The following is a 13,797-nucleotide window of genomic DNA, read 5'->3' as shown; positions in this document are numbered from 1 at the left end:
CACATTGAAAGAGTTGGTTTCAACAAATCTGTGTTTGGTTTACAAGCAATTATTTAACAATAACTCTGTTGTTATGCAATTACCAACTTCTCTGCTTTCCGAACCCTGTGTATCAAGTAGAGGTAAAATCTGGATACATCTTGTTTCATTCCTTCGTTATATTACTTCAAACCAGTGTCTATGACAAGCGAGTTCTCATTTGGTTTGGTTTATAAGCAACGACCAGATTTCAGCCAAAATCTAAACCCATCAGTTAGATTCTCCTTCATCCCAAGATTTGTTAGAACATGTACTCATTTGTAAGGTATATACGCCTAATTATTCAAAAACAAAATCCCAAATGCTACAAGACTTACACTGACAAGATTACTACAAGTCAACACTATGAAGTATGTTATGAGTCACTAGTAAACATTCAAAATTCTAAAAAAAAAACCTTCAAACCAATTCTACAAAGTTAACATCCACTAGTAACAATTCTACAAAGTTAACATCCACTAAAAAATGGTTCTTTTCAAGGGAATGCAGACATGGGCTAGCTAGGCATCCAATTTTTTTGGATGAGTTGACTACAATTTCAATAGACCTTCTTAAGGTCAGCATTATTAGTGTTTATAGAAAACCTGATGTATGGGGCCAATATTTACTTCATTTACACCTGAAAAGCTGGATGTTCTAAGATTACAGTCTAAAGTTTAAGATGGAATGTAATCTGTCAAAATATAGTAACAACTCATTTACACAGCACAGCTCTACTTGCACCCAGTATTCACATTATCACGCACTTGTCCTTGGACGGTTTAGAAACTGGCTTGGAAGGCTGGGGCAAGTACCTGTTGTTACTCCTCGAGGTCTGCAACATGCGATTCATTAGTCAGCTATGTGAAGCCATGAACAAAGTATTTATAGAAAAACAATGGGTCAGTTCAAACTTACAACTCCTGTATTTGTAAGCTATATTTACAACTAAAACCAGTGAGAAAGAACCCAAGCTAGTAACAGGAGTAGTTTTAGCCTCCTAAAGTTTCTGGTTGTGGGGATCTTGTGTTTGATAAAATTAGGCATAAACATGAATTCACCCCCAGTAAGCAAAGGAAAAACTAAGGAAGCTTGTGCAGGGAAAACATTGATACAAATAATTTGTCAGTGTAATACATAACTGAAACGATGTTATTGCTAACAAGGTAGCAGCAACTGCTGGTAAAGGAGGAATGATTTGGTTTCTCAAAAATATACTAGATACTTGGGTCAGTAGATTTATGTTGTTTTCAATCAAAATCAACTGAGGTAAAACCTACAAGTATCCACTTAAAAAGCATATCAGAATAGTAGTTTACTCTATACTACTAGTACTATCAGAATGGTAAGCAAATAAGGATTATGACACCGATTAGTTAAAAAAATGTCTGCCTGAAAGCTTTTTTTGCTGCACTGCGGAAAGTTGGCTTTGCTAGTTTGTTCGGGGGGGGGGGGGTATATATAATGTTCGATCCCAACATCATATATTATGTTAGCTCAATTTACAAAAGACAGTAAGATTATTCTTGTATTCCCACTACAGCTTCATAATTAGAATTATCCGAACATTTTTTATCTAACATCATGTTAAATTGGACTTCTGACCTAGTTCATATAAAGTAAAAACCCACCTGAGGACCTGTAACCAACCCTGATCCACCAGAAACATTTGGCTGCTGGGTATTACGCCGAGGCTGCTGCTCAAATTCTTGTTCTTGCAGAGCCCTCGCAAGTTGCAGATCAGAACTGCAGCAACCAATAAAAAAACAAATCACACTCAATATGCCAACAGGAAAGAGAGAGTAAGAAATGTATTCTGGAGCAGAGAGACTGACTAAGATAGTCAAAGAACATTCAATAAATCAAGAAAATTATAATGTAAGAATGAAGATGCTAGATTGAGCAACATAGATCAATCAATTTCTGGAAAAGTAAAGTTAAGAGAGATAAAGGTAGTATGCTTACTCGAAACTAGAATCATCCTGTGCTGAGTCATTAATACTGGCAAGATACTCCTGCAAAATTTTTGATAAAATAAGTATTATGCCCAAAGCTACAGTCAAAAAAATTAAATATCAATTATCAAATAATACAAATGAATATCAAGATATAAAGGAGGGTATAAGAAATTACTGCAGTACTGGCCCGGGCGTTTTGTTCATCCCAGGTGTTATTCACAAGATCATCTTCTGCCTTAAATTCTTTAAAGCTCCCTGTCATGAACACTGTATTCCCATTCACCTGAAAACCATACAGATCAATCTCAGTTTACAGGTTTGGAGAAATATATTTTCCAAGTAAAAAAATAATTTCCCATAATTTGACAATTTTACCTAGGCGAATTTTTTGAGGGAAAAAACACCTTTAAAGATGAATTTCAGCAAAAACACAAAAAGTTGCTTTAAATTATGCTGAGACTTGTTTGAAAGAAAGTCCATCTCTGGAGCAAATTTACACAGTGAGTCATGTCCAAGAAGAGAGTTACTGATATAAAAAACCCAAATATTTCCCAGACCCACATGCTATTCTCATTAGATGACATTTCACAAAAACCAAATGCGCCAAGCAAGTGCAAGTCCTCAGTATTTCTTAAGAACCCTATACTAACAACATCTCCCTTTCCGCCAATGCAACCCTTGCCCATGGCACACAACCCTAAAAGATCGTATCATCATAATCTTATGCCACGCGTTTCTTTTAAAAACACTACATCTCAAATATACTATAGTTTGCTTAACTATGAGCAAACAGACGCAGTTATGAATACAGGACATTAACAATTAGCATTCATTCATGAAGAGGGAGAACAAACCTCATTCAGCATCTCCCATACCAGATCAGGCTGGCTTATATAACCTTGGTCTGTAGCCAAAAGATATAGCTGACCACCAAACTGCAAATAAGATTTGCAATTAGCAGATGAACAGAAAAAAATCATTTTAAAGGAACCCAAGCTGTAGCTCTATTGTACTTATTTCTTAGAGATTTACCAACAGCTAATGCTGTTGGAGCTGATATGCAAAGTGCAGCACTGACCTTAAACATGGTGTTGAAGTGATTATTGCGGAAAAATACGCCAAGCTCACGTTCTTTTAATTCCTCTTGCAGACAGATCAAGCTGCAGAAATTTCAGCATTCAATTAGATTGATATCTCTCCTGATCCATCATTAGAGCATTTTGTTTCCACAGTAAGTGTACAGACAAAGTTGAAGTCAACATACCCATGTACAGTCAATTGACTAGCATTTGTTTTCAGGAAATCTTTTATCAGTTCTCCTGTTAAGAATTGATATGAGAATCAACTAAGATCTCAAAGATGAACTATCAAACACAAATATGTGAAAACACAACAGAAAAGAGCAAACAAAAGTTTCCTGATCCCCTACTTCAATGCTTATAAAAAATATTTACCTTTTTGTGGAGTGATTTCATTTTTACAAGCCACGTCACTTGCATTTTTACTGTTTACATCCACTTGTTCAGCAATAACTACCTCACCTTCATATACAGGTTCTTGAACTTCATACGAATTAGTGTCTGGCTCTAAAATGCATTCTTCTCCTGCATATATAGGCTCAGTGCTATCACCAGTGGGGATAACAGTTTCATAAAGATCTCCGGTATGCGTGCTTTTGCCAGATGCATCCAAATCAGCATCCATTGCAGAACAAGGAATATTCAATACTTTAGGAGCACTCTGGTTATCTTCTTCCTGTACATTCGTTTTCGACCCTGATTGATCCTGAACCTGTTTAGAACCTTCAGATTTTATGGTACTACTTGCAGCTGTAGAATGAAGATCTGGTTCAAGAGAATCAGATACAGCAGCTTTTTGCAGATCCAGAAAATCACTGCTAGTTTTTTCACCTACATCTTCTATTGCATTCCATGCCCCAGGTTCCTCACAGCTTAACTGACTATTTGAGATCTCCTCATCGTTTTCCGAGGACAAGCAGTTGTGTTTCTCTGCAATTGTTTCAGAGGTTATAAGATCATTGCTGTCATCAGATATAGATAGTTCTTGCTGCCCAGACTTTTGCATTGGAAGACCAACCCCTTCTTTGGTGTCTAAAGGAATTACAGGTTCAGACTTACTAAGATTTACACTCTCATTTGAAATGGTAGACACATTCTGCTCATCACTCTTTTCTGAGCATACATCTCCGGATGAATCTGGAAAATTAGCCTCTGACAATTTCATGGCTCTCAGCAGCTCAGCTTCTTCTTCGAGGTCTCCTTTTCTAGCATTAGGGATGTCTACAGATTCATCCTTGGATAAATTTGGAAAATCAACCTCTGATATTTTCATGGCTATCAGCAGCTCGGCTTCTTCTTCGAGATCACCTTTTCTAGCTTTCTTATGCTCGGAAACAGAACCAGTAGAATCATCAAAAGATAAACCTCTTGAAAGAACAGGAGAAGGCACTCCTAAAGTTGCAGTTGTTGCAGCAACAAAATCAACAGAATCTTCTTCTGTCCTTTTCTTGTCTTCACTTCCCATAGTTCCTGTTTCAAGGCCAACAAGATCCCCCATTATAGTGTTGTAAGACTTGGATCCGATAGCATTGTAAGTGTCAGTATCCTGCAGAGATGCACCAACACATGGTTATTCTTAAAAGATAGACTAAACATGCACGTTATCTAACATCCCAACAAAATTTGTTGGCCACCATAGTGAGAGTGGAGAAAAGGCAAATACTTTATAAGCAAAGCAATAGATCAGCTAATCAACAACACAAAAAATGATGTGTATTAATAAAACACAATTAACACACACATATTTTTTACAAAAAAAATCAGTGTAAAGCGCCAAAGAAGCATTTGGTACACAATGAGAAGAGCTAAAATCTGGGCATGGACATATCTAAAGATAAGATACTCAAACACAATTACAGACAATGTCATCACAGCGAGCCGAACATGCGTCGGTATGGGGCCCCATGAGTAAACTTCCAATTACAAATTTATATCATATTATCATTAATCATGCTATCATATTTTATTCACTTTTTATAAATTTCATGATTGTTTTCACTTGCTGACAGGTGATATGTTATGTTGTCATTGTAGACTGTTAATATACATATAATGAAATATGAATGCTGTGTAAATCTGAATAGTAGATGGTGAATACTTTATCAAATTATGTGTAGAACATACTATTTATTTATGAATACAATCAGATACACTTTGTATTTAATCAAATAATTAATATATATATATATAATCAGATGATAAGATATAACACATTTAAGTAAACATCAGATGTAGTTGCCACTATCAAGGAATGGATAAACACACATTCTGCTATTTTACTCTCACTCTCAATGAAGTCAGTTATGAAGAACAATAATAAACTCATCATAGAAGTTAAAGAGTTCGCTGAATCAAGAAGGTAATCTATGGCTATCTATCACATAAAGATCAAAGGAGGTTCTACTTATGATATTTAATTAAATTGACTTAAATGGAGATTTACCCCTCCCAATTAAATGGCCTTAAGTTACAAATACGTTTGCAAGATCCATATGAAAAACACAGTTGTAGTGTATACAAAGATTGTCAAGGAAGTTGCTTTAATTCAATATAAATTGTGTGGAGTGGATTGCTATACATAAGGCCTAACATAGAAAATCGCAATCAATGGGAGCGCTATATTTGTTAATCCTCCCGAAAGCATAAAATTACCAAATGCGTTTCACAGGGAGACCTACACAGATATCATGGTTTCTCCGTATATATTTCCATGAAGGGGTCTTTGCAACGATTGATAATAGAAACTAGCAGGTTACTTAGATCGGTGCCAAAACATCAAATCTCATAAATAAAACTAGAACACCTTCCCAACCATTGACCATCATTTGTTTTAGTAGGCCAACAAATCAAGATAACAAGAAAAATCTGAAAAACTATGTGTACCACTATTCAAGAACATAAAAGAGTTTCTTGTATATGCAGTAGTTGGTAATTTTATATATTATGTTTGATTTTAATGTTCTAAAACATAAAATTTGACATGTTATAATACATTTTTGTTCGTGGTCCACTCTAATCCACGTTTATGGAGTCTTTTGTTAGGAGGAAACACACACACATTCGAGATTCAATTCTACCAATACAGACTACGCACACAAACATACAACAATATATTTGACGTGGAAAACCCACGTCCCAACTTGTATTATTAATCAAAACAATTATCAATAATACATCAATACATAACAACTCAATGGTGTCCCAAACTAATACTTGAGCCAACCAATGCTCAAGCATCTCTCACACTATACCTAAGACGACTACATCTCTTAAACATACATCAAAACAACAATAATATGGCTATGTATATATAGCCATCACAAACTTAGCCAACAAGACATACTTAATATGATTACAATAATAATTGTCGGTCCATACAATTATTATCCATTCCCATTATGATAATAATTGTCAACACATACAATTATTACTCAATCCCATTATGATAATAATTGTCAACAAATACAATTATTACTCAATCAAATTATGTCTTGTATCACCAAGCCCATATCACATATTGGGTTTAACCCCAACATCTTTATACTGTCGGCATCAATTATGGTTTATTGTTAAAAAAGAATATGGTTTATAAATTGCAATATGCATCACAACATTAAAAAAATAGGTATAAAACTGTTCACTTCTTGCTAGTTGTTTTATAAATTTTTAGTAGCAAGTGGCAACAATGATGCTAACATTAAGTGGTAAATGTGACTTGTACTTGTACAACACCAGAGTGTGAATAAGGATGATTACATTCAATGTTCACTTGCGAGATGGAAATACTTTTAGTAAGATTTAAGATACTATAATAAATTAATAATCACTGATTTACCATAAATTATAATATCTTTACTTAAAACTTCCAGATGACACATATTGAATATACACACGTACACAGATATCATTTGAAGTTTGATGAATAAAAAGCAGACATGACATGATCAGGTTGTGGGGAATGTCATATATTTTGAACTTTGTATGGACGCGTAAATGTTCTGAATTAAAAAGTTAAAATATACTTGTAAATTACGAAGTACGTTTTAATATTATACATGTGAAGGTATGTCTCAGACCATGAAACATTACGTACTTGCGTGTGTAGCACTCAATCAATCAAATTCCATGTGACTTTTAATTTTACTTCTAAGAAAAAAGAAAAGAGCAAAAATTACTCACATTCGCATCTAAAAGCTAAATCATTTGTCCAACTTTCCTATGAATCACCAAGTTTAGTGGTGTGAGTTTATTAGTCTAGCAGGTTCTCGATCACAATGGCAGTGGACTTCGTAAATTGCAATTAATCTCTTGACAAAAGTTTCATAGAGTACAATAAACAGTACATAATTAATCAATAGTGAAAAACAACTGCTTCAAATAGCATTTATATGGTTCATACCTGAGGATCAACTATCCAACCATGATAAAGTGGTATGTCCAACAAATCAAATATTGCACACTCCCTTGTAAATTCAAACTCAGTAATACTGCAAAAACCCAAATTTCTTTTCAGAATGTTAAACAACATAGTAAATAATCAAAAACAGGCAATGCTCAATTATTATAGCGTACAATGACCTAAAAGAAAATATACAGGCAACACACAATTATTATGGCATATCTATGACCTACAAGGTTATTTTATACAAAAGGAAATAGTATCTTGTACCCCTTAAATTTTATGTTGACATCAATCCCAGTCGTGAGACGAGGGAGCAAATCAATTGCATCAGCAATGTTCTGTTGTTGATTCTCGACATACCCTATATCCTTGTTCTGCACAAAAATTATGAGAAAAACCATTATCTCGATTCGACCCCGACATACATGGGCAAAAAAAAATGCAAGACAACATAAAGAAGCAAGCACTTACATCAACATTACTGTTCGAATCTATCAGCCTCTCAGCAACAAGGGAAAGCAATCTCTCTTGAGAGATTTCGGGAATATCAGGACTCAGATTCAAATTATTCTTCAACAAAAGAACATTACCTTAAGAGAACCAAATCATCGTCAAAAACAATTCTCAGTTAAATATACACAAAATATCACAAAATTGTCGAAGAATCAATTTTGCATCACATAAAACAATAATCAGCATGTCATCTCATTGTGAATTATAAAACACCAGAAGAAACCATTACAAGCAATCAGATACTCAGCAAACAAGAACAAACCCTATAACAAGATTAAGAAAATGATCAGGTGCACAACACAATTGATTAAACATTTAATTCGATTTCCAAATTAAACATGAGCAAGAATCAAAATTGATCAAGAACACAATAGCACACATACACATTTTTATGACAAAAAACAAGAAACCCTAAAAACTTCAAATCACACATATCAATGATTCTCATACAAACTCAATGTAAATCGTAAACAACAAGAAAACATTGTAAGCAATCAAATAATACAAAACTAACAAAAGAATTATAAAAGATGATAACAAAACAACAAAATCAGCAGACAAAACAATCGCTAATTGAATTAAACACGGGCAAGAACCAAGACTGATCAAGAACACAATAGTACACATTAACAGCCAAAAACAACAAAAAGTAGAAACCCTAGAAAACTTCAAATAAAACATAACAATGATCCTCATATAAACACAATGTAAATCTTAAACCACCACCAAAAAAACATACCAAGCAATCAAATGGTCAACAAAAGAACTAAAAAAGATGATCATAAAACAAGCAATTGAGCAAACAAAAAAAAACCAAGTTGAATTAAACAAGGGCAAGAATCAAGATTGATCAAGAACATTTAATAGTACAAAACAACAGTTGAAAAAATGAGAAACCCTAGAAAATTACAGATGGCAAGAAGAGGACAAGGGCCATTATCATTCTGAAGAATAATGGGTGTAGACCTCCCAAAGAATTGAATGATTTTAGTCTTGTGGGTCAATTCTTCACTTGTTCTCTCTTCACCAGAACTTGCCATGGCTGTATCTATCTATCTATCTGTCTTGTTGTAATTGTGTTTGTTGTCTGTGTGTTTGATGTGAGAGCGAGAGAGAACGAGAGAGAGTGAGAGAGATTATCTAGAGAAAGAGAGGAGAGAGAGGAGAGAAATAGCAGGTGGTGAAATTATATTCCGGGGAGGGAGACAGCGAGGATATATGTACGGAGATAAAAATGAGAATGTTTTTTGTGCCTGGTTTTTTAGTGAAATTTTAGGAAATTCAGGTGTATGTGTTTTTTCTTTTATCCTCATTTTTTTTTACTTACAAACGAAGACACCAATTAATTTCCTAGCAAAAAAAACACAAAATAATTTGTATTTTTTTGGCAAAAAATTAATAATTTTTTTATCACCGAAAGTCGGCGGTTAATCGAAGGAGATGGCCGTGCGTAGGAGTATAAATGAGTCAAACTGTTCCTGGACAACTCGAGTTTGACTCGTAAAATATTCAAACATCGAATCGAGCTCGAACTCGAGCTGACTCGAGTGTTTCGAATTATTTATCGAACCTAGGTCGAGCCTTAAATTACTCGGCTCGTAAGGCTCTATTATTTTAATTTTTTAATATAAATATATTTTTACATAAATATTAAGTATTTTATTTATATTTTATATATTTAATCGAATCGAACTCAAGCCGAATCTATCATATTTCGAGCTTTTATTAATATTTGGTAAAATCTATTAGAGATTTCGAGCCGAACTCGATCCCATCGAACTTTTTACGAGCTGATGCATGACCAATTTATAGATATTTTATGTCATGTTATACTTCTTTTAACTTTATTTTGTGATGTTTTAGTCCTAAATAATTAGTACCATTTGTTATTTAACTTAGATTGATGTTAAGTCTTAATTTTTTATGTCTATAGAATTTATGGAAAAATATTGTGCAAGAGAGAAAGTATATGATAAAAGAAAAATTTAGAGGAGTTCTGGACTTGAGCTGGGAGGCTCAAGACTTGAAGAAATCAATGAGAAAAAAACATATACCTCAGTAACTGAGCTTGGAGGCTTAGGGCCTGAGTAGAGCAGTGGCGAAAATTTTATAAAGCTCAGGACCTGAGGTTGAGGACCTGAGGTTGAGGTTCATGGCTTGAAGCTGACAAAAGTTGTTATCAATTAGCTTTCCCAACTTGTTTTGAATTCTCTTTTAGTTACCTTGTATGACTTTTAAAAGCCCTTCCAAGTATATATAAACATATGTATTAGGGTTTTAATGGGGGAGAAGATAGATAGCCAAACTTGGGAGAAGAGAGAGAATCAGCTTGAGAGGGAGATTGGAAAAAGAATTGATGGGATTCATCCAGATTTCAAAGGAACTTTAAAAGTTGTATCATTTGTACATCAATTCTTAAACTCATGGTTTGCGTTCTTTATATAAATTTTGTTTATCTAATCATGAGTAGCTAATTCCTTTATCCAAGAGTTGGGTAGTATTCATTTGCTTAATATATTTGTTTGATTGTATTGTGATTTTCTTGTTATTATTAATCTTTCATTGAGCGCATTATATGATTAAAGAAGTAGCTAACTTCTAATTGAATCTTTAGGAGTTATAACAAATCGGGAGAGGAATTGTAATTCTAGTACATGATATGATAGACATAATTTAAGTATTAGATCGGAAGATTGATATGCTAATTTTAGTTTATAGTTTTAACTGTTATAATTTTAGTTTATAACAGTTCTTGGATTATTTTCTCTCACACTTGTTATATAATTTTATTCATTTATCAGATTAATTAGTAGATAATCACACACCACCAAATTATTTCTCCACAATTCTGAACTGTAAGTGATAAAAGACTTGAAAGTGATATTGATATAAGTCCTTCCCCGTGAATGATACAATTGGCGCCGCTTCCGGGGAAGGCAACAACGTTGATTTCGAGTTAATTTTTTCTTATAGTTTGAATTTTATCTTTGTCTATAGGTTTTTCCCTTCTTTTATGTTTTTTTTGTGTCTACGGGTTTCTTTGAGGTAGACATTGGAATTTTTTTGAAGTGAGGCGACATGTATAACAACGTTGGGTGGGATAACGCTCAAGATTTCATCAGCAATCAAGAACGATATCAATATTTTAATTCTTTTCAGGATTTTAATGTGTATTAGGTGAACTTGTTCGATTGTTACAACTCTTGTTATGCTTCATATCCTCCTAGCACATATTTTTCTTATTTTTTTGAAAATTAATACCATGATGATTCATATGTATACTATGGTGTTGATGAGAGTTTGAATCATTCTAATCCTTGTTTACTTTCTTTGGGACTTTTTAAAAACTTTGATGACCCAACTTTTGAGATTGATAATAAAAGTGATACTCCATGTGAACCAGAATCAATAGGTTGGTACGAGGAGAATGCTAAAAAGAATAGTTTTATAATGGAAGTTGAACTTGTGATGCATGATGGTTGTCTTCAAGGTCCTTCTTGTGTCAATTTTTCTATGATCCATGATTCTTGTTTAGAAATTCATGAAAATTTTGAGTCTGATGAGTCTACTTATTTAGTTAACGATAGTCCCATGTGTGATAATGATAATTTGGATGCAATTTAAATTCTTCCAAATCTAGAACACGTTGTTGAGCTTAATAAATTGGTAAATGAGGTAAAAGTTGACGAGTGTCCAATTATAATTGAGGAGGAATTTAAGATTGATGAAATTGAAAATCTTGCTTTGGAATATAGGGATCCAATTTGAGAGGAGTTTATGAGTCGCACTTATGATGATTATTCCGACGACTTTTCTAGCTACTTTGATTTTTCTAAGTCTCTTGAGAAAGTGTGGATCATATAAAGTTTCTTATATGTTTATGTATCTAAGATATATTTGCACATCATAATTCTAATATTGATTCATAGATATGTGCATTTATTTGCTTTTTCACCACATTGATAATTCTAGTTGTATGTACACGTCAAGCTAATGACATTAAAGAAGCGCTGCTTGGGAGGCAACCCAATGTTATAATATTAGTTTTTTTTTTATTTTTTACTCTCACATGTTGCCTTGATGTGTTTGTTTGAAGTGATTCAGATGTTAAGAATGATTTTGAATAAGAATGACGGGTTCCGCATGATCACACACTGGATTGACATGCTCGTGCAGTTGATTCACATGCTCATGCAACATAACTACATCAAAAAAATAAGCGCTACGATGGCATAAACTTAATCAAGCTTGTTATGGATCACGACACTTCAAGCATATGCATAGGGGAGTACTTTTTCATTCTTTTATATTATATAATTATTAGTTTATTGTGTCATAAAGATTGACTCATGTAAGTGCGGGGATGTGTTTTCATTAAATATGTTAAACATGTTAAAAAAAGTCATATAGATTACATTGTATCATATAGTTATATATATTAGTTGCATCGTATTGCATATCATAGTATGATCTCAAGTTAGTAGTAGTCCATGTTGGTGACCTATGATGATACTATGTGTACCTTGTTGTTGACTAAGTCTTGCTATGATCATATGCTAAAGATGTCACATGTGTAGTGTCACTTGTGCAGAGCTTATTTATTAACACAATCTTATTATGCTCTTGAATTAAAACTTAGACATGCTTGTTTCTTGAGGGGGTAGCCGCTTGTTGATATTAGAATTTTGACTATTCCTTTTTGAGCTTAGTACGTAAACGCTTAAGTTTGGGGGAGCTATTGGGTGTAAATATTTTTAAAAAATTTATAAAATATGAGAAAAAATATATAGATGTATGAATAGTAGCAATAAAGTACACAAAAAGGTCGTATGATTGATTAGGTTGAGCTCATTAATACTCGAGTAATTAAGTCTGAGGGTACGTTGTGCCTAGTAACATAAAGCCTTTTATGGTTCAGGATTGTTGACCTGACACTGACTCCATGGGTATTAGTGCATAAATCTTTAGGGATCTCGACAATTTCATATTTGAATAAACCACTTAATTAATATGCGTGTACAAATTATTTGTTGTTAGGAACATGTTGTAGACTTGATGATTTGCTACAAAAATACCTTACAAGATTTGATTAAGTGTATTTGTAGCTTTCTACGGATAATCCTATATGTCATCCGTTGAAAGAGTAGCTTATGTATTAATAAGTATTTTGTAGCACATTCCTGTGTATTGTAATGCCTTAAAGAATTAGAAGTTGTAGGACATTCTACGTCATGTTGACTGCAAGAATGATATGTAAAATAGGTTGGAAAAATTGTATATATTAGATGTCTTGTAATTTTACATAACTGAAATTGAGTCAACTGCTATGGAAACATTTTTAACGGATATTCTTCACAAGGCTTCGACAAATGACCTAAGTCATATTTCGACGGATGATTCAATGGAGCTTAGACGAATGTTCCAACTGAGTCTCGACGGATGATGAATTTCAAACAGGAATTGATAGTGACTTGCAGTCACATGGGTTGATTACACACAAAAGGAATGTGGCAGCCTGTAATAAGGTTTTAGAGAACAAAGAAGCATTTCCATTTCGATGCTTACTTGAAGAAAATCAATTATACTGGATGAAGAAATAAAGAAGCATGTGATTAGACAAAGACACATTTTGTTTTATTAGTTTGTATTTTTCACTTATAACTTGGTAATATATAAACCAAGAGTAGCTAGTAGTAAAAGATGCAATCAACTAGAGAAATAGAAAAGGCTGTATCTGTGAAAAATTTCTTTGTTCCTTGTGATTCTACTTGTAAGCAGCTGTGTACAATCTTTATATCACAGAGTTCTCGAAATATATATCTTTGGT

The 13,797-nt window shown here is 33.5% G+C and overlaps 1 protein-coding gene across 1 annotated transcript; it reads right to left on the bottom strand.

Moving 5' to 3' along the window:
• Window positions 1-437: 437 nt before the first annotated feature.
• LOC141666908 (uncharacterized) lies at window positions 438-9,227 on the bottom strand. The gene is made up of 12 exons (XM_074473153.1): window positions 8,881-9,227; window positions 7,929-8,047; window positions 7,725-7,831; window positions 7,455-7,542; window positions 3,431-4,601; window positions 3,241-3,295; window positions 3,055-3,136; window positions 2,831-2,911; window positions 2,152-2,259; window positions 1,984-2,033; window positions 1,650-1,764; window positions 438-853 (listed from the first exon to the last, which is right to left on the bottom strand). The coding sequence occupies exons 1-12, from the start codon at window positions 9,008-9,010 to the stop codon at window positions 770-772; spliced, it is 2,190 nt and encodes a 729-aa protein (XP_074329254.1). The 5' UTR covers window positions 9,011-9,227; the 3' UTR covers window positions 438-769.
• Between the last annotated feature and the right edge of the window lie 4,570 nt (window positions 9,228-13,797).

The sequence above is a fragment of the Apium graveolens genome, chromosome 6 (assembly GCF_009905375.1).
Source record: "Apium graveolens cultivar Ventura chromosome 6, ASM990537v1, whole genome shotgun sequence".
Taxonomy (NCBI): Eukaryota; Viridiplantae; Streptophyta; class Magnoliopsida; order Apiales; family Apiaceae; genus Apium; species Apium graveolens.
Note: the sequence above shows the minus strand (reverse complement) of the source record. Positions and strands in the feature narration are given on the sequence as shown.